The sequence below is a fragment of the Meles meles genome, chromosome 11 (assembly GCF_922984935.1).
Source record: "Meles meles chromosome 11, mMelMel3.1 paternal haplotype, whole genome shotgun sequence".
In the NCBI taxonomy this organism is placed as follows: domain Eukaryota; kingdom Metazoa; phylum Chordata; class Mammalia; order Carnivora; family Mustelidae; genus Meles; species Meles meles.
In genome coordinates, this window is record NC_060076.1 from 13226574 (window position 1) to 13253089 (window position 26516).

At 47.0% G+C, this 26516-nt stretch overlaps 1 protein-coding gene across 5 annotated transcripts in view; it reads left to right on the plus strand.

The window, feature by feature from the left end:
* GGTA1 (glycoprotein alpha-galactosyltransferase 1 (inactive)) overlaps positions 1–21957 on the plus strand; it is a 53219-nt gene extending 31262 nt beyond the window's left edge. For 4 of the 5 annotated variants that reach the window (XM_046023224.1, XM_046023225.1, XM_046023223.1 and 1 more), the window contains 7 exons: positions 2272–2360; positions 6102–6137; positions 7447–7500; positions 7953–8018; positions 8562–8654; positions 15043–15180; positions 19358–21957. In XM_046023224.1, coding sequence (XP_045879180.1) covers positions 2281–2360; positions 6102–6137; positions 7447–7500; positions 7953–8018; positions 8562–8654; positions 15043–15180; positions 19358–20051 — 1161 coding nt within the window. In that variant the 5' untranslated portion in view covers positions 2272–2280 and the 3' untranslated portion in view covers positions 20052–21957. The remainder of the gene's footprint in view (positions 1–2271; positions 2361–6101; positions 6138–7446; positions 7501–7952; positions 8019–8561; positions 8655–15042; positions 15181–19357) is intronic. The other variant, XM_046023228.1, reaches the window with a different exon arrangement.
* Positions 21958–26516: the final 4559 nt, after the last annotated feature.

The window sequence follows — 26516 nt, forward strand, 5'->3', positions numbered from 1 at the left end:
CCCTGGTGAAGCTTCCGGTTGTAAGTCGCCAGCAAGAGTGACGACTGGCCATGATCAGGTTCAAGTCGTCTATGAAGTCCAGAAAGTCACGGGCTTCCAGAGTTGCCTCTGATGCTAGCTTCTGGATTCAAACAGCCTGCGCATATGTGGAGAGGCGAGGGGGAGGTGTGTCTGATTGGGACGCCCCCCACCTGGGGGAGAAGCGATCCTTCTCCACCCCGAGAGTGTGGATGTTTCTTACACTGGGAGACAGTCAGCATGGGCTCCTCAGCAGGAGGGGCTCGTGGCAGCGTGGTCACATCCTCCACACACGCGGGGTGTCAGTAGCAGGGCTCCTGGCTTGGGCTTGGTCAGTGTAATCCCACTTGCATCCCACGTCCCAGGAGCTCTTCCTCAGGCTGTGGCTTGGAACAGATAGAGAAACCTTTAGGGTCCCTCATTAGCATCTATTTGCACTTCGTTGTTTAGTAACACAGTCTTACGCTTTCTCTTCACATTTGTTTTGAACTCTTGCTAAGTACCAGGCGTGGCCCCTGGTCTCACTGGAGCCTCCCAAAGGCCCATTTTATGAACTAGCATTTTGGGGGAGCATCTCTACAGTGCCAGGTGCAGGGAGAAGCGTTTTGTGGACTCTGTCTCTTGTCATCCCCATTTTCATCCCCATTTTATTTTATTATTTTATTTTTTTATAAGATTTTATTTATTTATTTGACAGAGAGAGAGACAGACAGCGAGAGAGGGAACACAAGCAGGGGGAGTGGGAGAAGGAGAAGCAGGCTTCCCGCTGAGCAGGGAGCCCAATGCAGGACTCGATCCCGGGACCCTAGGATCATGACCTGAGCCGAAGGCAGAAGCTTAACGACTGAGCCACCCAGGCGCCCTTCATCCCCATTTTAAAAGATGAGGAAACCAATTCAATTAGAGAGCCACAATCCCTTTTCTGAAACTCCAGGGCCAAATATGTTGGCATTCAGAATTTTGGGGGCGTGGATAATACATCACGTATTAGGCGACGCCCCATTGCACGAGTGTCACTTAATAAAATACTTGAATGTTGGTGGAAAGAAACATTTAAACAGTCTCACTAAGTGGGATAAAGATTATAGAGAGCTTCCTGTCAGTTAGGGCCCTGAGGCTAGTGGAATTATAAAAAGACTTTTGGTTCGGGGCGCCTGGGTGGCTCAGTGGGTTAAAGCCTCTGCCTTCGGCTCAGGTCATGATGCCAGCGTCCTGGGATTGAGGCCTGCATCGGGCTCTCTGCTCAGCGGGGAGCCTGCTTCCTCCTCTCTCTCTCTGCCTGCCTCTCTGCCTACTTGTGATCTCTATCTGTCAAATAAATAAATAAAATCTTTAAAAAAAAAAAAAAGACTTTTGGTTCTCAGGTTTTTGGAGCTATGCGTGAGGACCCAAGGACCTATCCCAAGGAGGGTTCCCCAGCTCCACGTGCATTCGTGCTGGCCCCAGATCCACATTTCTCCGGGAGTGAAGACATCTCCTCATCATGAGAGGTGGCCACAGTCCCAGTCTAGATCTGTTCGCTCCCAACTATAGGACTTTTCTTGTACTTGTCGTCCTTTTGCCCCCTGTCCTCATCCCTGGGGAAGCTCTGTCACCTCCCCAGTGAGAGGCCTTCCCTGACCTCCGGAATTAAAGTACTTCGAATCTGTTATTCCCCACCCAGCACCCTGTCTCTCTTCAACCACAACTTCATGCAGCAATCAAGACATATTTATGCACCTATTGTGTGCCGATGGATGGATTGATTGATTGATTGATTGATTGCCTGTGGGCATGGTGGGGAAAAGCTTGGTGGGGCTGAGAAGTGAGTGAGCCTAGACTTTAAGGGACCAGGGTCGTCCTGAGGATGGGGCATGTGGTCAGTGTATCAAAGGCAGCAGAGAGCCAGGGAAGGGATGATTCCCCACAATCGGAATCAGGAGGCAGCTGGAGCCCATGGGAACCATTTACAGCTACGCCCTCACCCACCCAAGTCCATGGCGGACCCTGTGGTCAGTGAGTACACTTCCCCCCTGAGCGCCAAAGTGGCCTTAGGCTCCTTCCCCACTGGGAATTCATTAAGTTAGCCAATTCATTAAGTGAGCCCAATCTGCCATTGCAAGCCTGCTCAATTTAAGGTAGAACATACTTCTTAGCTCTAGTTAAATATTTATAAACATTTCCCCTTAGAGGGTGGAAGCCTTGCTTAGAAACCGTATCTCACCTTGCATTTATTTAATCCATTTCTTCCTTTCTCCTTTTTTGTTTCCGCAGGAGAAAATAATGAATGTCAAAGGAAAAGTGATTCTGTCAATGCTGGTTGTCTCCACTGTGATTGTTGTGTTTTGGGAATATATCCACAGGTAACTGGGGAGTGTGGTGTCCACCTTTCACTTGAATCTCTTAGTTACCGGCCAAGTCACCAGGTTGAAGCTGAAATTGAGATTAACTGAAACAATGAAAGGCAGATTCCACCCTTCCTATATTCCAAGCCCTGGACTATATTTAAAATCATTAGATCTCCAAGTACCTTGGAGCAAAATTCTCTTCCTTCCTGCTACAATCCGAATGTCCTGATTTTTATAACCTTGCCATTCCGGGTAGGCTATATCCAGAAACAAGGCCATTGTAAACCCAAAATGTGACTTTAGATGATTTGTACGATGAGCTGTGGGAATTACCTTAAGAAATTTCAGACAGGAATTTCATGAGAATTCCACCCCGAATTTTGCAATTCTAAAATATTTTCAGGGCTTAAAAGAGCAACTCAGAGTTGTTGACTTTTGCTATAAAATCCACTCCGAGTGGCGAGTGGCGGGTGATTCATTTGTGCCTGGCTGCAACGCTTGGGGGTGTTTTGTTTTGTTTTGTTAACTTTGGAAAGCAAAATGAATTAAACATTTCTGGGTTTTCACATTCATCCATTGATTTACCCAAATATACGTGCTTCTGTGCTTTGGGAAAATAAATGGTCTCAGAGGTTCCAGCTGGAGAGACTCCTAACAGAAAGAAGTCTCTGCAAACAGCTACAAATATGCAGGATGCCTTTGACTTCACTGGGACAGCTCTGTCTTGATCCAAAAAGTCCACCATACAGCTATGGGCAGGGAGAGCTGTGTTGGTGCGACTGCTGCTGTTTTCATGGTGGAGTGCTTTAGTAGCCCCCAAGTTAAAGATGACAGCCTGGATTAACATTTGAATTCTTTCAATTCTGAAATCCTAAGGTTTGATGAGCCAGCTGGACCATCTTGGCTACTAAAAAAGGCCCTGTGCCTTTAAGAATATCAGTAGGAGGAGGACTCCCCAGAATATGGAGCTGTTATTCCCTGGAATACAGGATAGATCTAACCCCTTGTGGAGCATTACTCTGTTTCATTCTGAACAGCTCGTTTTCATAAAATCAAGACAAGCTAGAGTGTGATCAAGTTCAAGGGGTCTACACCCACAGCTTTTGAATTGAGGGAGCTGGGCGAACTTAGTCCTAAGATGAGTGGATTCCGAGTTGAGTGCAGGGAGCCTGGGATCCCGTGGGTACTCGAGGGCAGAGGAGTCTGGAGCTACGTTGTCCGGAACTGGTCCTCTGCCACCATGTACCACCTCTGTGACCCCGGGCACGTTACTCAGCAACTCTGTTCGTCAGTTTCCTTCTCTTTAAAAATGGGTGATAATAGTACCTGCCTCATAGGTACGTTGTGGAGAGGATTAAATAAGTCATTGTATATAAAACATTTAGGGCAATGCCTGGGACTTAATAAGCACTCAGTAACTGCTAACTGCCACCATCGTCGTCATCATATTGGCTCCAGAGGGCAGACTAGGACACGGGGATTTGACAAATAGAAGGAAGAGCTTTAGCAGCTGGAAGACTCCCAGCAGAAGAACAAGCACCCCGTGGGGTCCCTGCCCTGAGTCGCGATGCTTGTGCGGATAACCCGCAGGCTCTGAGTGCTTGATTGTTTAAGCTTGCTGTTTTGAGTCTGAGCCAGAGTTGTACTTCCATATTTTGGGCAGCTTGCAAAATTAAAATGTGGGAGCCAAAAGCCCCAGTGTGCATTTTGGCACCAACCTCCCATAAACAGGGTTATTTTGCAGCACTGGGCACTGGCTGAACAGCAACTAGAGCAGGTTCTGGCTGCTCTTTGGGACCAGGGTTTGGCACCCTGACTCCAGGCACATCATCGTCCAGTGTGAGCAATCTGATGGGGGTCTGCAAGAGGCGTAAACGGCAGCAAATCCTTTGCCACCTCGTGAGTTGGCCGCGTGATGGCTTGAGGGGAGCTGAGGGCCCTAACCTGAGACAGGTGCACAGCACGGAGCTTAAAGAGGATTTTGACATAACTACATGGAACACATCAACTGACTGCACTCAAGGGGTTATGGTCAAGATGAGCAGGAGGCACTAGAAGTAGAGAAAGACTATCAGGGTAGAGGAAAGGAACTGGCAGAGTTAAGGAGGCTAAGATGGATTATGTTTGGCTTGGAGGGGGCATCTATTCTTTGCATTGATTTACAACTGTTTATTGAGCACCTACTAGGTGCTGGGCACTATGCTGGGATCGTATCAAGAAAGGCACAGAAGAGATGGCATTTGAGCTGCGCCTTGAAGGATGAATATGTGGGAAATGTCATATATGCATTGTGGGTATCACGGTGACTGTTGAGATGCTGAGGGATTCTGAGAGAGGAGGGTGAGGAGGAGAAGGAGGAGAGGTTAGTCAAGAGAAGTGACAGGGTAGCAAAGCTGAATTTAAAGAAATTGGTGCCCCGAATGCCAGGTGGCCATCTGAGGGGTGGGTCCCATCCTCATTCCCTCCCCCTCCCACCTCTTGTAGCATCTGGAGTTGGATTCTCCAGGTTCAAATACCGGCTCTACTCCTCACTAGCAGTATGACTTTGGGCAGATCACCTAATGCTTCTGTGCCTTGGTTTCCACCTCCGTAGAATGAGGAAGAGTAGAACCTACTTCATGGGTTGTTGTGAGGGTTCAGCGAGCTAATATATGTCAATTGCTTAGACATATGCTGAACAGTGGCTGGCCAAGCATTCGCTATTATGAATATTGTCAGAATCAGTAGAGGAACAAGAAATTTTAGAGTGTGGTCCATGAGTCCTGGGCTCAGAGGAGGAAACCATCAGCAGTAAGAGAGCATGAATTTTTTTTCCTACAAGGAGGTGCTGACACCCAACGGGGGGAGAAGGCAGAGGGAGGGGCTTAGAGGCTAAGGGGCGTTGGCAGAGTCTGCAACAGCTGTGAATCATTTGCGTTTTTCAGGGATGAGGGAGCTGGGGCCAGGCAGGGGTTGAGCCAAGGGAGGTGCCTAAACTCTTCCTACGAGGCTGTCCTCCCTTTATTCAGAGAGGAAAAGGGGCACAGCGTCCCTGCGCAGAGCAGTGGAGCAATGCATGTGACAAGTTCTGTCACTCTTCTCCCCCAAATGCCTCTCAAGTCAGTGAGCTTCCTCCCCTCTGCCTCCTTAGCTACCCTGAGTCATGCCTGGGCAATGGCCATCACTTCCGAACGGGTCACCCACATTACTCCTACACCCCTGCACTCTGGTTTCTGATGACCTTCTTCAGTTGCATGTAACACCCTGTCCCTCCCTTGCTTAAAACCCTTCAGGGGCTAAATCCCCAGTAGGTCCCAGCAAGGTCTGGCCTCTGGCTACTTCTCTTCCACTTCCTTGCACATTTCAATGCCTCCCTTTTTCCTCAAGTCCTTTTGCATGGTTTTCCCTCTGTCTGGAACACTCTTCCTACTTCCCCTTCACCTGGACTCCATTTATTCTTCAGATCCCAGCTAAAACATTCCCCCTCTTCCAGGAAGCCTTCTGGGTCTTCCTGTTAAATGCTTATAGTTACTTGTGCTTTTTTTTTTTTTTTTTTTGGTTAAGGTTTGAGATTTTCCAGTGACCTCTTTCCCACCTCTTGTTCTAAATAACCCTGACGTGACTATAAGTGAAAATTTCCAGTCCCAGTAGAAACCTAGGAGTAGTCAAAACCCAGACTTTCAGCTCAGCCCAGGGCTTCGCTGTTAATGGTTGCAAAATCACTTTTCTCTGAATTAAAAGTAACATGATATGTTTTTATTTCTCATTTGCTTTCAGCCCAGAAGGCTCTTTCTTGTGGATATATCATTCAAAGTAAGTGCTTTGAATTCTACAGGTCTATGGGAGGTCTCCCGTGTCCAGTCTGGCACCCCCTACAGTCAACTTTTAGCATGGCAACGGGCTAGGCGGTGGGGTAGAACCCTGGTCAAGGGCTCCGTGGGGATGGTGGGGGAGGTGAAGAGTGGTTTCCCAGGGATGTGGACTACCCGCCTCCCATTCCCTAGACTGGCCCTTATCCAACTGTGACTTGTATTTTGCCCTTGCTTCTCATCAAGGGTTTCTTTAAGTGGTATCACTTGGAGAACATTCCCCCTTGCTGACGAAAAGAATCAGGACAGGTATTCTCCATTATGCTGCCCAGTATATGTTATACAAAGACCTTGTAAGAAATGCCTTTGAGACAAAGGATCAGGAAAAAAAGTCAGGGTCTCCTGACAAACTAATATATTATTATTATTATTATTATTATTATTACCGAAGGCAGCGAGAACTATGTAAGCCTTCATTTTTCTATCTTTGGCTTGGTTGCCAGGAGGCTCAGGGTAAAGTCTTGCGCTTAACTGCTTGTACTTTCCTCAGCTTTCATTTCTGGTATCATTCCTTCCCTGGTGTCAAATCCTGGCTTTTATGCTCATGTTCTGTGGGATCTTAGCACTTGGCCCAAACCCATGTGGCCAAATTCTCAGCTATGAAGTGAACATGAAGGTGAAAACCTTTATTCTCATGAGTAGCGGGGATGACCAAGATCAAATGAAAACAGCTACCTGGGTGACCAAAGAAATATTTCTCTTTCTGTTCCCTTTTGTTTAAGTTGTATGTGGTCTCCCTATGGTATGGCAACCACACCTAAATTATCCACCATCTCAAACACCTCCGGAACGTAGACGGGCTTTAAAACAGGTTTCTTCCTATTATTAGGCCTGTTCCTGCCTCACCACCTGATTTGTCCAGCCACAGGGCACCGCAGCCCCTGCTTCCCGCTTTTGCTCTTTTCCCTCCTCCAGAAAGCCCCCGCCTTGGAGAGACTCTCACAATGAGAGAGGATGGAAATTTCCACGTGTGGGTGGCGAGGGTGGCTTCTGATGACAGACTGCTTCCTGAGGCTGTCCCTGCTGACCTTGGTAGCAACCTGAACTCCGCTCTAGCAGAAGAGATCATTCTTGGAAAAATACGCGGTTTTATTTTGTGTGTGTGTGTGTGTTAAGATTTACAATGCGTTCTAGTAATTTTCAACTTGTAATAAAGCTCTCTGCTATATGCGATTTCGTTTACGTTTCAAAGCTACCTTCGTGGCAGGTTTATTATCATGATTGTCACCATGGTTATATATCTGACTTTTCAGAGGAGAAAACCAAGATTCAGAGAGGGAAAAGGTCCCATCACGGTCGTACTACCAGTAAGTGGGATATCCATGACTCGGGTTTACCTATCAGTGCCCGCCCCCCACGTTGCACCCCCCCTCTCTCGTCTGTCCCTGCCAGGGCCCCCTAGTTGAGCTGAGTGCGGGGGACTGCCCAAGGGAGGAGAGGTTGGGCAGGGGTGGGTCCATCTTCCCCTGTTTGGCTAGAGCAGCTTCACTTTTTTTTAAGTTTTAATTTTAATTCCAGTTAGTTACATACAGTGTTATCTTAGTTTCAGATGTACAGCAGAGGGATTCAGCACCCCCGTATATCTCCCAGGATAGGGTAGCGTCCCTTCTGTCTGTTTTATGAACTGGCAGTTTTGTTTTGTTTTGTTTTAAGAAATTAAGTGATTTTCTGCCATGAAAGGAGTTTGGAAACCCTCCCCCGGCGAACCCAGTTTGGGACTGCCTCATTTTCTAAAATTGTCATCTTTCTCATTTCTTAGAAACCCAGACATTGGTAACATCATAAGTCAGAAGCACTGGTGGTTTCCGAGCTGGTTTAACAATGGGTAAGGTGATGGGAGGACCCTCTGTGTTTGTCCGTCCACCCAATGCTTGTAGAGAGTCTGAATGAAATGGCTTCATGGTCGTGATCTTCTCGGTCACTTGTCTTCCTGGCCCTGTTGAAGTCATACAAGGAATTTGTTTCATGGTTGGGACTAGGATATTTAACTTTAGGGGTTTGGTTTAGTTTTTCCATTTAACTTGGGGGTGAGTGGGGCTTGGGCTGAAGTTTAGGCTGTGGATGGTTACAGTGAATTCAGTTAGCTGTTCATTAGTCCAGCAAGTTCCCTGAAATAACCTGAGGGTCCTGGGTCACTAAACTGGTAACTGTGCAGACCTGGAAGGAAAATAAGAAAGGCGGGTACTGAGCCTTTCCACCAGAAGCATGTGTTTATGCACCAACGTATCGTGTATCATGAAGCTTTCTCCAGACACCCCCTCACCGCACGCGTTCTCCACTTGGGAAGGCGTGCTCACGTTCACCAGCTGTCCCGGCACCATAGATCGGCCTCCCTGCCTCACTCGGCTTACTTTCCCTTTGTACATAGGACCCACATTTCCCAAGAAGTGGAGGGCACAGATGAAGATGAACGAGAGGAAAACAACGGAGAGCTTCAGCTATCAGACTGGTTTAACCCACAGTAAGAAAGGAGGCATCCTCCACCCTTTCCCTGGGTTCAGTAAATCCATGAGCTCCCATCAGAGGTGGCGGGAGGCAAGAGTGCCATTGAGAACATTCCTGGTTGGGGATATGGTGTCTTGGCATCCATCAGACTTTTACCATAGATTAGATGAGAAACTGAGGGTCTGGGTGTTTTGACTTAGATGCTTGAGCAACAACAGAGCGATTCTGACAGTGGCTGTCCAAAGGCAGCAGGCAGATCACAGAATAGTGGGGCTAGAGGGGGTCTCACTGGCCACAGGGTATTGTGGAAAGGTGCGGCATCTGGAGTCAGAGCAAGAAAATTCTCTCTTGAGATTCAGCTAACTCATCTGAAAATTGGCGGTGACGATGAAAGATCTCATGAGGCCGTGCGTGCATTCACTAAGCGAACATACAACAAATGTTTATCAAATACCTACGATATACCGGCTGGTATTTTTCAAACTACAAGTCACAGTCCATTAATGTGTTCAGAAACTAGTTTAATGGGTCAAAATGAGTTTGTTTGTTTTTTTTTTAAAAAAGAATTGAAATCAAATACAAAATGAAGGAGGCATCACATGAAGTAGAAGTAAGGTTAAGTATTGTGAGGTTGAATTATTGTTTCCGTATGTATGTGTATGTGTTTGGTTGTGATGTAAAATGCATTTCTCACTGTAGGTTGTGGTCAAAAATACTGTGCTAGACGTTGTGTTAGGCACAGGAGATGGGAGAAATCAGTCAGTATGGTTATACTTAAGAAGTTCGTAGTCTTCTGGGGCAGGAGATGTGCAGGGAGAATTTACCAGAATTGGGAAGGAGTTGGTGGTCAGTCCGACTTAACACAACGTGGCTGGGGGAGTAAGGAGGCAGGAGCTGTCCAAGATGACCGTGACACCTGAGAGACAGGTGGGTGGTGATGGTGTTGAGCACGATAGGAGGAAGACAGCCACGACTAGGAGTCGGGGTAGGTGATGAGCTCTACTAGAGACGTTTGGATTCAGGTACCTGCTGGGCATGGGGACTGAGATTCACAGGGTGCCTGTCTTAGTCTGTTCAGGCTGCTCTAAACTACAGAAATGTATTTCTCACAGTTCTGGAGGCTGGGAAGTCCAAGATCAAAACCCCAGCAGCTTTGGTGATTGGTGTGAGCCCACTTCCAGGGTCACAGACAGCCATCCTCTCTGTCCTCACACGGTGACAGAAGGGGCAAGAGGGCTCTCTGGGAGATCTTTCCTGAGGGCACCAATCCCATTCTTGAGGCCTCCACTTCCCTAAGGCCCCACTTCCAGATGTCATCACACTGGGAATTGGGTTTCAGTGAATTCCGGGGTGGTGGGGGAAACAGACAGTCAGTCTATGGCAGTGCCCATGAACTCAGTGGAAGACGTGTGGTAGACATGTGGGCAGCCCTGGGACCTGTAGGCCTGGAGGGGGCCACCCAGGTAGAGGGCTAGAACCACATCCTGTCATATCAACATTTAAAAGGCTGGTGAAGGAAGAGAAGTCTGAGAGGGGGCAGGGAGAGCCTTAGAGAAGGATCAGAGACTATTCCAGTGGGAGGGGTATGAGCTCTGGAAAGACTGGGTTATGTTCTGGCAAGCTCTTTTTGTTTGGGGTAATGTGGAAGGATGGGAATTTTGGCCCCCACATATGTCATTCAGTGAGCTGGGCAGCAGGGCAGCTGTCTTTGAGACGCTGGGCAGCCGTCTGTGAGACGCTGAACCCTTACTGGAAATGTAAGAATATGGAAGCAGTGGAAGCACTCACCAAGTGGTGCCTTGTTAAGCCCCTTAGGCATGTGTGTTGGGGAGGGGAGGGACCTCCACGAGGCTCGGTGGGCTAGGTGAGCCAGAGATAGTCACCAAGTCCCCTTCTAAGGAGGATGGTGTTCTTCTGCTGTGGCATTTCTGCTCACTGTGCGGGACGTGGGAGGCAGGGTGAAGGCTGAGTTACCGGAGACGAAGGGAGAGACATATCGTAGCCACCAACTGTGATTCTGCTCTGCCCCATGCATGATACAAGGTCTCCTCCAAACAGATGGTGAGCAGGTATGTAAGGAATATCAATTTGAAGAGGCACCAAATTTAAGCCTTCCCAGGGCACCAAAGTACATTTCCTGCCTAAGCGAAGGATTAGATGAATGACTGCATGAACAAATAAATGTATTTCTGTAAGTGTATCCCTTCCTGGAAACGACCTATAACATGTTACAGCGTATTGTGCACACATTTCCACAGCGAGATCTCTTAGCTTCTGGGACAAAGCATCCTCTAGATTTCGCTCCTACTTCTCCGTTCTCCCTTCTCAGTCCCCTCCAGAAGTGCCTCTTCTGCTTCCCAGCCATCAGTTGTTGGAGTTTCTGGAGGTTCTCATCCATTCCCATGGCCTTAGACACCATGGTGTGAGAGTGACTCCCACCTTCCCATCATCAGCCGGAAGGTTCCCTGAGCCCTGACTTGGGTCTGAGTGCCTGCTGGACAGCTCTGCACAACGATTTCCATGACTCAGCTGGATCTCCACATTCTACCCTCCCTTGTTCTCGGTTCCGATCTCACGCCACAGTCCCGCCTATCTCTCCCGTTCATCCTTTTCCTCCATCCACCCCACAGTCTCCCTGATGGATGTGTTCTGTTAATCCTGCCTCCAAAACTCTTCCTGCATCACGTCCTTCTCTGTATTCTGCAGCCCTCATTCTTGTTCCTGTTGCCATCAGCTCTTTGCTGGGTCATGCCAGCTCCGGCATCTCACAGCTTTTCTGACCTGCTTCATGATTCACATTTTATCATACTCATATTTAAAATATTCACTTTGAACACTTCCTCTACCCAACACTTGGGGAACACGAGGTACCCATTAGTCAGTATGTAAAATTTAAAAGCTACCCATAGCTTAGGTAGGTGTGTGTTTCTCTTGTGGGAAGACTCTGGCCATCGTAGAGCTGCACACACTGACCCGGTGGGTGTTGTGCTTGGACAAAAGGCCTTTGGGCAGCTCTGAGTCTGTCCTGGCACTTTCCCCTCTTTCTAGAGCCCCGTCCTGTGATCTTGCACATCTCTGGCAGTTGGCAGTAGCAAACACTAGCTCTGACACATGGGTGGCCGCCCTGTGTCCCTTCTTTCAGGGAGCAGTGGTGTGGATGGTTTTGCTAAGAGTCCCTGATGCACAGGTTCATCTGGGAACTGATCTGGTTCTCATCCTCCCTCTTCTCTGTCCCTCACTGCCTCTGTTTTCAGGCTGTCGCCCGGCTTCTTCATCAGGGTCCAGGACATATTGGAATTGCCAGTGAAATTTAATAATTAACAGCTGGGAAATAGGACATTTTAATTTTTAAGTAAACATTAATTTTTAATATCGCTGCCTTTTTCTTTCCTGCCTAGAGGACTCTCTCCAGCCAAGCGACAAAACTAGACATGGCTTTTTCTAACTCAGTCTTTCTAGAAGATGAGGACTAAGCAGCGGTCCCATTGTATAGCAGGCTGACCATCTGTTGGGAGTGTGAGATTCTCAAAGGGTAGGAAGGAGTCTCATTTCTCTGTTCTCCATGCTCAGCAGTGGGGCTGGTGCAGCTAGGAAATGTGTGGTGAGGGACTGCCCCTTCCTATAAGGCTGACGATGCAGATCTCTTCTGCTTTTCTTTTACCCCTCCTTCCTTTATTTGTAAAATATGGGGGAGGGTGGCACCCACTTTATAAGGTGGGGGTGAGGATTAAATGAGAGATTGAAAGTCAAGTACTTGGTCCTCATGCACATAAGTATGGGTTATGTACAAGTACACTTGCTACCGACCAGCCCCCCACCTTCCTTTTTTTTTTTCTTTTTAAAGATTTTATTTATTTATTTACTTACTTAGGAAGAGTGTGAGAGCTAGTGGGGCGAGGGTCAGAGAGAGGGAGAGAGAGAATCTCAAGCAGACTCCCTGCTGAGTGAGCCCAAGGCAGGGCTTGATCTCACAACCCCGAGATCATGACCTTAGCCGAAATGAAAAGCTGGATGCTTAACTGACTGAGCCACCCAGGTTCCCTTTATTTCCCTCTTTTTTTTTTTTTTTTTTAAATAATATGACCTGCTTATAACATGTCCAGCTCATAAACAGTTGCAAGACTTGGCTAGTGGGCTGGGTCAGAACTACTGAAAGATCCTTGCTGGGCTAAAACTAAGGTCCGCAAAGAATGAGGCAGTGACACAGGGCGGAGTTCAAGTTCAGAAACGTTGGTTATAGATGTGTAAGCCGTGTGTGTGTGTGTGTGTGTGTGTGTGTGTGTGTGTGTGTGGTGTTTTGTGGTTTGAAATCCTGTCATTCAACAAAGGGGGGGTTTTATGTGACTAAAAGCATCACGTAAACTTCTAAAAACATAACAGAACAAAAGCTCATTATTTCTCATTCTGCACTGATAAAAATGCCAGGGCAGCTAAGATGAGTGGAAATGATGACAAATGCAGGCTGTAAGCCCAGCCTCACCAGCAGAGCTGGTACGTGTCCATATAAGAAGCAATACAGGGTGGCTGCTCAGAGCATGGACTCCGGAGTCAGACCATTTGGGTTCGAAAACCGACTTTGCCTCTTACTAAGTAAGCTCCGTGACATTGGGCAAACTATTTAACCTCTCTGTGCTGCTCACAGATAAGATGGAAATCAAAATAGCACCTCTGAAGGGTGATGCCCTGAGCACAGTGCCTGGTCTCACGGGACGTGCTCATATGTTAGTTTCCATCAGCGGCAGCCAAGTTAGCAAGTCTTTCTGAGCCTTGGTTTTCTTACCTGTACAAGAGACATAATATGTGGCAGGACTGTTGCCAGTACTAAATGAGAAAGTGGAGTGAAGGTGCCTGGCACAGGGTGGCGCCTTCATGATTGAAGGAAACCAAGAGCGGCTCTTCTCGGAGCAGCCAGCCCACGCAGGGTGTGAGGGCAGAGCCCGGACCCCAGACAAGATAGGGGGGCAGGAGAGCAGCCTCAGAGTGCCCCACCCCCCATCTCTGGGGGCGATTCAGCTGTGCAGGGGGAGAGGGAGGCCTGAATCAGGGCACAGGCTGGAGCCAGAGGGACTGTCGTCATCTCAAGAAGTAGAGTGAAGAGCTTGGTGACTGATGGACAGAAGAGGAGAGTCTGCTGAGGCACTTTTCCACTCTGTGGCTGGGGCTGGGGTGGGGCTGGAATGAGGTTTTGGTTGACCCAGCTTTGCCCAGCCTCACTCTGGAAACCCCAGCTTAGGTGGTGGGATTCGGGCACCTCCTCCGATGTGTGGGACTAGGGGAAGTTCTCTCTGGCTCCATCTATTTGCAGACAGGTCCCCAACAGCCTCCCCAGGGCCACATGCACACAGCCGGCTGGGCCCCGGTGGGGACAACGAGGACTTTGCCCTCATCACTGGCCTTTCCCCCTCAGTGGATGAAGTACAAGCAGGTGGTTAATGGGGACGGGCCCGTTTGTGCTGGGGTTTGAATCTGATGACTGTTTCAGTCTCTGCTTCCCAGCAGGGGAAATGCAGCCACTTCCTGAGCAGTTGGGGGTCAGAGCTGCGTCTGTGTCACCCCCTCCTGCTGGGCCCCAGCTGCTACACAGCCCTTCCACATCTACCCTCCGCAGTTGGTCAGTTTGCTGTCGCTCTTGTGTTGCTTCCTGTGTTTGCGTTGGCTTTGCCAAGTCCCTTTTGAGCATTCTAAGTGCAGAAAACATGCCTCCCCTTTGCCCTTTGTGCTCCTAGCAAAGAGGCAACGTGGTCTGAGGGGAGGGTCTGTGCCAGAGCCCCATGTTCCAGCCTTGGCCATGGGGGTGGAGGGGAGGCTCTATTGAGTCGCTGCTTTTCTGGGTGACTTTGTCTCTTCATAAAACGAACAATAACACCAGAACCCCCTTAAATTTGGGGCCCTTTTTGGCCTATAACCAAGGTTTTACCCAAAAATCCATTTCTGGCGAAAGGGAGATTAAAATAGCTTTCTCTCATTTGGCTCCAAGGTCACTCTCTCATCCTCCCAAGTCAAGGATTAGGGCATCCTGGGCCTTGGATAGCACCCACGGGGAAAGAACCCAGAGATGCCACTGGTAGTTTAGGAAGGGCTGGAGAGATAGGGGAAGGGATCCAGAAGGAAGAAAAGAACTAGGAAAGCAGCAAAAAGGGACAGAGTGATGGAGATGTACAGGTAAGATCCCCATCAGGGCCCTAAAGGCAGCCCTCAAAGGCACCTGGCCAGAGCCTCCTGCCCCTCACTCAGAAGATGCTGCCCCTGCAAAGGTCACACCAGTCCGCTGACTGCCTGGGGTGAAGTCAGGATTCAGGGGCAGTCTCAGCAGATCAGAGCTGACCCCAGTGTCCCCTGAGACAGTCTCTGCCCCACCTTAGGAAAGCTGTCCTGACTCATGGGGCCCTATATTTTGTCACCAGGAAACGTCCAGAGGTGGTGACGGTGACCGGATGGAAGGCGCCGGTCGTGTGGGAAGGCACTTACAACAGCACCATCCTAGAAAATTATTATGCCAAACAGAAAATTACCGTGGGTTTGACAGTTTTTGCTGTTGGAAGGTAAGTGTCCCTAATAAGATCAACCTCTGCTTTTTCTTGTTTCGTTGTCAGAGTGTTTGTAAGGGGCCCCCTGGGCTCACGGAGCTGTTCCTGCCTTGTCTGTATTCTTAGATAGGAGAATGTTATAATGGGACGGTTTCCATCTCTCCTCTGCTGAGCGCCACCCCCCCCCCCCCCCCCCCCGCACCCAGAGGGCTGAGAACAAAACAATAGCGAGTCAACTCCTTCCCATCTCAAAGTGAGGGTCTTGGGTTGCAGGTTAAAGTGTCCGTTCTACCCGCGGAGCCTAGGGTCTATAGCACACCCACACACATCATGGCTTTCTCTGGAAATTCCAAAAATGGCAGCTGTTGGCCCAAATGTGCCTCATCCATCCTCTTACACTCTCAGACCCAGGACCAAGGACATAAGGACCTATGGTCCAGACTGATCCAAGCACGGCGCCTCAGGTCTTCCTTGGCCCCCAGAGATTCAGCTAGCCAGAACCTCTTCTCTAGAGGTTGGGTAGGTTCCTGTTTGGGCTTTCATTTCCTTGTTTAGAATGTCTCTTCCAAAATTATAGTCATTCTTACTTGAAATTACTAAAACACTAAAATGTTACATTTTAAAACTAATATTATGGCTCTTTTGGAAAGTCTTTGGGTTTTGAGGAGTCGACTCACCATTTTGCTCTTTTGGAAAGTCTTTGGGTTTTTTTTTTCCCCCCAAAACAAAAGCAAAAGTTCAGTTTTCCTAGTCCCCACCCCCACCATGGGTCTCTCCTTCTGTTCCTTTCCTGAAAACCACATGGAAAGTTGATCCCTTGGCCTCTACAAAGAGGGTTGAAGGCTCAGGTTGATTTGAGCCTCAGATCTACCTGCCGTAGGGCCTAAAGGAGAGCTCTGTGAAGATCTGATGGTTCTCCTGAGACCTCCACCCCCCCAACCCAGAACCCAGAAGCCATCGCTATATCCGTACTAATCAAGAATGGTGACCTGGTTAGTCACAGAGACACCCTTGTCTGTTAGAGATGGGTGGTATCTCTAATAGACAAGGGTGACTCTGGAGTTTTGACATTTTCCTCAGAAGAATCTGTAGCATTCTGAGTCAGGAGCCTATACTCAGCTCACCGAATCCCATGGCACTGGGATTATGTTAGGGATTGCTTCACTCTTGGTGTTCCCCAAAAGAACAGAATAGTGCCTATGGCTCCACAACAGCTTTACCATCCAGCTGCAACTCTGCAGAACCAAACTATAAATCACGTATCCTGGGGAAAGCCCTATGCTCTCCGCTCTGAAGCTTGCAGGACTGTTTGTGTGCTCAGCAGCAATAAATCCTTGTAAGAGTGGATTTGGACTTTTAAGAGGTGTGATGTTTGGTTTGTTTTCAAGTAACAATGCAGGAAGCCAACAGCAGTGTTTTAATCCCTAAACAATGTTAAGCCTCCAGCAGCTCCCTCCCTCATCCTAGGATTGTCTCCCAAGCTTCAGAGCACAATAGATTTTTCTTAAAGTTTCAGAGTGCCCAAGAATTTCCTGGCAACCAGCCATAGAGCCATGTTGAACTCCCTGTTTATATTGCTCAGATATCTTCTTTCCTTTTAAATCACCAGGACTGTAAACTCTTGGGCTTCTGGTGGCCAGCTTTAAAAGCACACTTTGTTTTGGTAGTAAAGAAAGGAAATCCGGGCAGTCACCAAAAAGCACAATGAGGTAACAGTTACTTTGGCTCACAAAACTTCTTGATTGGCTGCAGCTATGATCAGCAAATTAAATTCAATCCACAGTCACTAAGCAAAGCATGAGTCTGGGATCTGCATGAGTTGTGTAAAGCCATGTGACTCCTACTTCTTCCTCCTCTCTGTGATCTTCCTGGCTGCACAAGATTGTATAGCTTGGGTTACAGAAGACACCAGTATGACGTATTTGGAATGAAGACATACATAGCTAAAATATCTCCACCCACCCATTAGCGTGGCCCAAATCCAAAACACATTGTCAGTACCACATACCAAATGCTGGTGAGGATGTGGAGTAACGAGCACTCTCCTTCATTACTGGTAGGAATGCAAAATGGTACAGCCATTTTGGAAGACCATTTGGCAGATTCTTACAAGGGTAAACATAATCTTACCATATAATTCAGCAACTGCACTCCTTGTTACTTAGCCAAAAGAGTTGAAGACATCTGACTACACAAGAAAACTCCCCACAGATGTTTATACCAGCTTTATTGATAATTGCCAAACTTGGAAACAACCAAGACGTCCTTCAGTGCGTGAATGGATAAATGAACTGTAATATCTAGAATGTTATCAGTGCTAAAAAGACATGTGCTATCAGGCCATGCATACTTGGAGGGACCTTAAATGCATGTTAACTTAGTGAAAGAAACCAATCTAGAAAGACTGCATACTGTATGATTCCAAAATATGACATTCTATGGAGACAGTGAAAAGATCAGTGATCTCCAGGGGTGGGGTTGGGTTGGGGGAGAGGTGCTGATGAACAGGCAGAACACAGGATTTTCAGGGCATTGAAAATACTCTGTATAGGGCGCCTGGGTGGCTCAGTGGGTTGAGCTGCTGCCTTCGGCTCGGGTCATGATCTCGGGGTCCTGGGATCGAGTCCCGCATCGGGCTCTCTGCTCAGCAGGGAGCCTGCTTCCCTCTCTTTCTCTCTGCCTACCTCTCTACTTGTGATCTCTGTCAAATAAATAAATAAAAATCTTTAAAAAAAATAAATTAAAAAAAAAAAAAGAAAATACTCTGTATAATACCATACATAGTGATAGATACATGTCACTATACAGTTGTCCAAATCCACAGAATGTTCAACACCAAGAGTGAATCTTAATGTAAACCATGGGGTGATTATGATAGGTCAGTGAAGATTAATGGATTGCAAGGCATGTGGCACCACAATGCTGGATACTGGTAGTGGGGGTGGGGGGAAGGGAACTCTGGGAAGGGAAGGCAAGCAGTGGGTACACGGGAACTCTGTGCTTTCAGTTCAGTTTTGCCGTGAACCTAAACATGGTGTGAAAAATAAAATCTGTTTTGAAAAACAAGGAAAAAAATAGTTAAACTAAGGTTAAATCAGGTTGTTTGCTCTGGTGTTAGGAGGAGTCTTACAGTGGTGGTATCTGAATGGTATATTGGTGTTTGGGGTGATCTGTGGGAGGCTCCCAGGGTGAATATGTAATATAGAAGGATATCTATGCCCTGTAACCCATTCTCTGGGTCCCAGAAGAGGATATGAGAATAGTTATGGTTAGGCATAATGTGTCCCCAAAGAACCTAAGGGTCATGTCACTCTTGTGTCCAGTAGGACAATAGCAACATTGGGTATAGTTTGAGGGAGAACTAGTGCCCCCTGATGTTGGTCAGAGGGTACAAGCTTCCAGTTACAAGATGAATAAGTTCTGGGGATCTAATGTATATCATGGTGGTTATAGTTAATAATACTGTTATTATGCACTTGAAAGTTGTTAAGAGAGTAGATCTCAGATGTTCTCATCACAAAAAAGAAATAGTAGTTATGTGACATGATTCGGGTATCTGCTAATGCTGTAGTGGTAATCATTTTGTAATATGCAAGTGTATCAAATCAATACTTTGTATACCTTAATGTTATACAATGTTATATGTCAACTACCTCAGTGAAGCTGGGAAAAAAATATCAAGTAGTACCCACTTTGCCTGCCCAGTCCGAACCAAGAGATAAATAAGACTAAGGGCTAAGCAAGATAGATGACGTGAAATCATGTTCATTGCAGTTAAGGTGGGTACTGGAGAATGTGGCTTCTGTCTGCAGACCCTAGGCTTCCTGATATTAAATCACTGAATTAGAAAGATCAGGTATCCAGGCTTCCAGATGCAGGGTAGGGCCTGTTCCAGTACTCTCACTTCAAGGCCCCAAGCAGTTGAGAACACAGGCTCCAAGAGTGAGAGTGGTGGGTACAGGTCAGTCTTCCAACATCAGCAAGTAAGTCACTCCTCCTCCCCAAAGTGGAGCGAATGAATGGTGGAGAGCAGCCAGGAATGTTGCCCTATCAGATGTGGAAAACACATGTCTGGGATGGGGAAGATCATTCCTCCCCTACACTGCCAAACACAGACAAGATCACTGGAAGATCATGGAGTCTCCCATGCAGATCCCAGCAGTTACATTTGTCCCATTCTTCTTTGTTTCAGGTACATTGAGCATTACTTGGAGGAGTTCTTAGTATCTGCCAATAGGTACTTCATGGTTGGCCACAAAGTCATATTTTACATCATGGTGGATGATATCTCCAGGATGCCCTTGATAGAGCTGGGTCCTCTCCGTTCCTTCAAAGTGTTTGAGATCAAGCCTGAGAAGAGGTGGCAGGACATCAGCATGATGCGCATGAAAACCATTGGGGAGCACATTGTGGCCCACATCCAGCATGAAGTGGACTTCCTCTTCTGCATGGACGTGGACCAGGTCTTCCAAGACAGCTTTGGAGTGGAGACGCTGGGCCACTCGGTGGCTCAGCTGCAGGCCTGGTGGTACAAGGCCGATCCCGACGAGTTTACCTACGAGAGGCGGAAGGAGTCTGCAGCCTATATTCCATTTGGCCAAGGGGATTTTTATTATCACGCAGCCATTTTTGGAGGTACACCCATTCAGGTCCTAAACATCACCCAGGAGTGCTTCAAAGGAATCCTCCAGGACAAGAAAAATGACATAGAAGCTGAGTGGCATGATGAAAGCCACCTAAACAAGTATTTCCTTCTCAACAAACCCACTAAAATCTTATCCCCAGAATACTGCTGGGATTATCACATAGGCCTGCCTTCGGATATTAAGACTGTCAAGATATCTTGGCAGACAAAAGAGTATAATTTGGTTAGAAATAATATCTGACTTTAAACTGTGCTGGTAGGCTTCTGAATTTGAGAGAGTATGATTCTGGCAACTTTCTCAGAAGAGTAACACTTAACTTTTAAACAATACTAACAAAACACCAACACCGCAAATACTTACTCTTCTTCCTTGTAACTTCAAACTTTGCAGTATGGGAGAATGAACCTATGGTAATCAGGTGTAAATTCCCAGTGATTTCTTATCTATGCTGGGTTTGGGGGAAATACAAAAAAAAAAAAAATTTTTTTTTTTTTACACAGGCAAAGAAAAAGCCAGAAACCCTCTGCACATGCCAGATAACATACTGGAGTAAAAGGTGCTAAGGAAGTGTTTAGCCACAAGATACAATTGTGAGGGGTCAGCCCCTCGACTTCAGCATCCTTGCTGAGTTGCTCAGCAGCAGAACTCTGAGGAAGGACACAGTCAGTCCCCCTTGGCAATCCTCGGATGATTCAGGAGTAGACTGCTTCAGGCCATTGGCTGTCCATGTTCTTCTCCCATCAGGAAAATGTCATTTGGCTTCTGTACACAAGATTGGTGGAGAATTCCCAGTGGATAGCATGGTGGTGAAGGTCTGGAGTCCCAGGATATGTGAATGAGCCAATGGGGGCTCAGCATGGAGTGGGAACAGACTCATAGTGAGTTTGCCATGAAGTGGCAGAGGGTGGGAAAAGAGGCTGGTCACTGTGGGCCACCTCTGAGGGGCACAGGGCACGGGGCTGGTGCTTAAACACAGAGCGGATCCAGGTGCTGTGTGGGAGGCTGTGTGGGAGGCCGTGTGGGCCATCTCCAGCCTCCTCAGACCCACAGCAACCAGGGCGGTGGTCTTGCATGGAGATGCTTCTCGTTTGGCCCAAGTCACATTCAGTCTGCTGGACTCTGCTGCTTGTGTCCTCAGTTCTGTGGCCAGAGGATGTGGATGGTGACAGAGAAGGCAAAGGCCCACAGTGGACTAAAGAGGCTGGCAAAGAGTTCCACTTCCCAAACCTGGGCTGCATGACAGCCAGTCGTCAACGTGCCCGGCCTCTGCCTGCTCAAACCCTCAGGGCCCCCCAGCCCATCATGCCCCAGAGTGGACGGCTGACATCCAGGAGTAGACCGGATTGGAAAAACCCTCCCATCAAGCAACCTCTTGTTTTCCCCTGCCCCATCTGCACTATAGCAGTGTAACAACCAGAATAACAAGGGTGAATAAAACCTGCTTCATATCAGAAGCAGACGGGATGGCAGTGGGAGACCCCATCCTCATGACTGAACAGCTTAACATGCAGTTCCCTTCTCTAAGAGAAGCTCTGAAATCCTACATATTATTTAAAGTTAAGTGATTCAGTGTCAAGGAAGTTGGGAGGCAACATCTACAGAGGCAGGAATATTTATAGTTGGCGTGTGTTCCAGTTTGGGTCATTTTGTTTCCATTTTTAAGTAATGGATTTGAAGAACCACTGCCCTGGCTCCGTGGTGGGCACAGCGGGCTCATGTGATCCAAATGAAACCCACATTTTTTTTCCCTACCATTTCACTGTGCCTCCTACTCTTCAGTCCTTGCCAAAAAATCTCACAACCTGGCAAAACCAAACCAAATCAACAAAAGTCCTAAAGAAGCGGACTTCGTGAAAGAAAATGAAGGCTACACGTCAGGGTGCTGCCTCTCCAGGATTAAGTTTTCCGGGATCCCTTCTGGAGTAGGGACAGTTGAGCATTTACGTCCTACACCAAAGAAATGCCCTATCTTAAAAGATTAGGGGAAAAGATTGATGTTTATTTACTTTTGAAGGAATCTTGATTTCCTTTTGTTTAAATTTCGATCCCAAGTGAGTAAACACAAGATCTCATGAATAGTTCTTCTTAAACATTAAAAAATAATAATAAAATTCCTGATTCACAGTCGAATAAATTATTTTCTCAGTAGATTCTGGTCTGGTCATGGATTGTGCACTTCTCCCAAAGATGTTCAGAATCGTCCATGATACAAATTTTACATTCTTAGACTCCAAAAAGTCCTGAGGTCTTTCTAAAAACATGTACACTATTAAGAAGATAGGATATGGTTGAGAGTCCCAAACTTTCAAAACAACAAATGCTTATGGAGAGCTTTTCCAAACTGGGGCATTGAAGTAATTAACTCCCCGTGGAGGAACCAGAAAGAAAAGGCTCGGCCCTGAAGCCTAGGGTGGGGGCCTAGGGTGGGACGGGGCAGAGGGAGAAAACAATGTCATAATACATTTGGGGGTTGTTAGTCTTGACCTCTGGGGAATATACATGGCCAAGGGGCTCTGGGAAAAGGCTAGATTTCCAGCAAAGTCAGGGCTGGTGGATTTGTAATAAATAGAAAGACGAAAAGTGACAAGACTGAGGGAGTGAGGTGCACTACATTTTCAACAGGGCATCGTTCCATCATGAGAATTATTTTCATTTTATAGATGAGCAAAGTGATGTTCAGAAAGGTTCGCCACCAGGCTAGGAAACAACCAAGTGGAAGCTCAGACCAGAGAAGCCGACAAGGACAGATGCGTCAACACCATACATCTGAAGGACCATGTTTCATATCAAGGAAAAGGCAGCTTTATAGAAGGATCTCATAAAGGGGTATTTTTGCCATAAGAGTTAATATTTTTAAAACTAGATATGTCTCCAAGTCTGTTGAACTATTTCCCACTTTTTGTACTAAACCTGCCCTAAATGCATTAGTTAAAATGGATCATGTAAAAAAAAAAAAAATAAAAGACTGTGACCATTTTTATCCTTTCTTCATGCATGCAGGGCTGGTTCAAGTCCTGTGGGCACACACTAGCTGTTGTGCCAAGGCAGGTGCCACGGAGGGTACGATTGGGCAGGGCAGGTGGAAGGGACAGCCGCACCTCCACTTTCCACTCCACCTCTGATCTGCGGGTCACATGCAGCTGGAAGGGGACACATTTCTTTAAGCCCCAAAGGGCCTTACTTCTCTTGTCCTTCTTGGAATGACACATCATTGATGTCTCCCAGCCAAAGTCACCTTGTGATTTACCAATAAGGGAATCATAGTTACGGCAATACTTAAAAGTATTTATTAAACGCACTGTTTGTTAAATGTGCGTTATGTAAGTGAATAACAGGCACAATAGCATAGTAACAGAGGTGAAAGTTCATAGAAAGCATGATTGCATCATATATAGTGCATAATTTTTAAGGCGAGAAAACGGGGTTTAGTGAGGATCCATTGGCCAAAGCCTCAGATCTATAAAGGTGCCAACTAGAATTCAAACCCAGGATAATCTGACTGTACATCCTTTGCTCTTTTCACAGCTTCTGTCTGCTTCCCTCACTCTCTTTCACATATGTGCAAGCGTGCACATATGCGCACACACACACATTTTAGCCATCTTGTTTCTGAAATTTGAGGACACCAGAGGAATCACTACCAAAAGCTCTCAATTCCTTTATTAGGAATTAGGAACTCAGTAGACCAAAAACTCTCAGAATGCAGGTCTAAAGCCATCATCTAGTGCCATGTTGGAGAAGTGGACAAATGAAACGGGAGCAATACGGGGTCCAGGGAAGCATGGAGGAAGGGGGGAGAAGCTGCCTCGAAGGGGCTGACACTGAGCTTTGAAAGAAGCAGGTGACTGAGGAGTGGAGCTGGAAGGAGATTTCAGAGGGATGAGCAGATGTAAAGCACAGAGGGATGCCTTCCCAGAGACCCACACAAATGGTGCTGGGGCCTTGGTACTGGCTGAAATGAGCTGGCAGAGTCTGCGTGGAAAGCAGTAAAGATCATGTGAGCACTTTGGCCGGTTGAGGACTCCACATTTGTATGGCATTTGTGGCTCTCTTTCTCCCCTCCCAGCAATACCGGGACGCTTTGATGGAGTCGACGTGATTTCCATGGAAACTGATGGCATGGTTGGAGCAAGGGATCCAGACTAAGCAAATCAACACTTTCCATCCTGTTGGTGGCAACAATTGATTTGGGGATGGGCAGGTGACCTAAACTAGTCCACTCAAAGTGAATCTCAGGTTCTTTCAGGAAATGAGGAAGCATGTAGTATTAAGAGCTTGACCACAGGAAGGTCAGCCTTAGGATGGAACTGACAACAGGACAGGAGGAGCAGGGAGGCTAAAGGAAACACAGTCCTTGATGAAAAGCCTGAGTCGCTGGCTCCAGCCTTACCTGAAGCCTGCACTGCCTGTGGGCTTTTCAAATGTGTGTGTGTTCCATTATTAAGTCAGTTGGACTTAAAACTGAAAAATACCCCGTTGAACCCTTCTAGATGTGTTAGCTCCTGAAGGGCAGGTCCACAGTCCTAGCCCCTAACTACATCTCAGAGGTGCTGCTTAACTCATACCTACTTAATGAATGAAGGAAGGAATCATCATATCGACTCCCATCATGCTAAATAAGAAGTGGTTGTTTTTCATTTAAAATTTTTAAATTTTGGTTGTGGACTCTATGTCCTACCACAAAGTGGATGCTTTCATATCTGGCACCTGGAACATCTCCCCCTGTGTGTAGTACATAACATGAGGACTTAGGAATTGCAGCCTGGGCTTCAAGCTCAAACCTGGGGCCGTAACCTACTGCGTTGCACAGGACAGCCCCCGCAATAATGATCTGGCTCAAAATGTCAGTAGTGATGAGGTTGAGAAATGGTGGTGTAACGTTCCTTTGAACTTCATTAAGGAAGAAACACTGGGGAGTCGACATGCATAATACCCAACGGTATTATGTTCCTGTCCCCTAGGAACAGTCCCTGATGGATGTCAAGAGCTTTAAACTCGCCTCTTACTCCTGTAACATTCACAGCTCAGACAGAAGTATTTCCCTATACTGGACACCAGACGGCAGGGATTTCCAAAGATTGCACGTCTCCGAAGCAAGTGCAGTGATTAAACACATTCTTCTCTGGGTCTGCTAAAGACCACACATTTGTAGAAATAGATGTGAATAAATGAAAATAGCTATAAATATCTAAAGAATGTGGCTGTAAAAAATCAGCCAAAGTTAGAACATACTTTTTAACTGACTGTAACTGTTCAGAATAAGACGTGGTTACGCCAGCTAGGTGTTTTAGTTACAAATATTTTGATTGCTGGGGTGCCAGGGTGGCTCAGTTGGTTGGGTGTCTGATTTAGGCTCAGTCATGATCTTAGGGTCTTGGGGTCAAGCCCTGCATCAGGCTCTGTGCTCATCAAGGAGTATGCTGTCCCTCTCCCTCTGCACCCCTCCCCACCATGCACATGCATGCCTCTCTCTCAAATAAATAAAATCTTTTAAAAAATATTTTGATTGCAAGGAACAGGTGTCCTCCTTGAGCTGTCTAAATCTGAAAGGGAGATTTTTGGGAGTCTCTTTTTTGGGAGGGAAAGTTCAACTAAATAAAAGGGAGAGTTGAAAACAAGACAGTAGTATACTGAAGCTGATTTATTCCCAGCTCCCTGTGCAGTGAGTGACTTTACTGTGATAGTTTGATATGGGCCATACTGAGAATACTGACACCATGGCAATAAGTACACGCTGGAAATCAGGGCTTTCCCCCCCTTCCTTTCTTTTCCATTTTTCTTTTTTAGGACTTGGTTGCATAAAAATTTTCCAGGCCATGAGCAAGAGCCAGGGAAGTTCTATCTAAAGGCTTCAACAGCTAAAAATTGTGAACTTTCCCCAGGGGTCTGTCAATATGGCTCAGCCCCAACTATTTCCAGGCTCAGGGTTTCTTCCTTCAAAACTCTTACATTCCTGGAAAAGAAAAGCAAACAGCACAGCATCCACTCCTGCTCCCAGCCGCTGTGCTATGGGGCAGGCTTAACCGGAGGGTTGACTGCACTGCGGGGCAGTTCTCAGAGAAGGACATACCGTGAGCTGGGTAGATGCCTCTCACAGTGTCTACCGCACTCCACTTATAACTGTCTAGTCGTCAATCACTTCTTCCCATATATCTAAAATATTCCCTGCTACCATGATCCAAAAACATGCTACACTACTCTAGCACAGCCCCCTCTCCTAAGAGCAGACCACAGAATCCACAGATAACATCAGAAGGCCAAGCTTCTCAGAGTCTACTGTCTCCTTTGGTTCCTTAGAGAACACATCTGACTAGTCAGCAATCTGTACAGTAAATGGTAAGCTTAGCTCACACCCGAAACACACTAGAGTCAGTGGTGAGACACAAGGAAAGAAGAGAGAAAAAATTATAGTAACCCCTGTTTAAAAGAAGGAAATGGGCACGTTTTGCATGGAGCACTGGGTGTTGTGCAAAAACAATGAATACTGTTACGCTGAAAAAAAAATAATTAAAATAAAGAAGAAAATCAAAATAAAAAAAAGAAGAAGAAGGAAATGGGGGCACCTGGCTGGTTCAGTGGGTTAAAGCCTCTGCCTTCGGCCTGGGTTGTGATCCCAGGGTCCTGGGATTGAGCCCCACATCGGGCTCTCTGCTCGGCAGGGAGCCTGATTCCTCCTCTCTTTCTGCCTGCTTCTCTGCCTGCTTG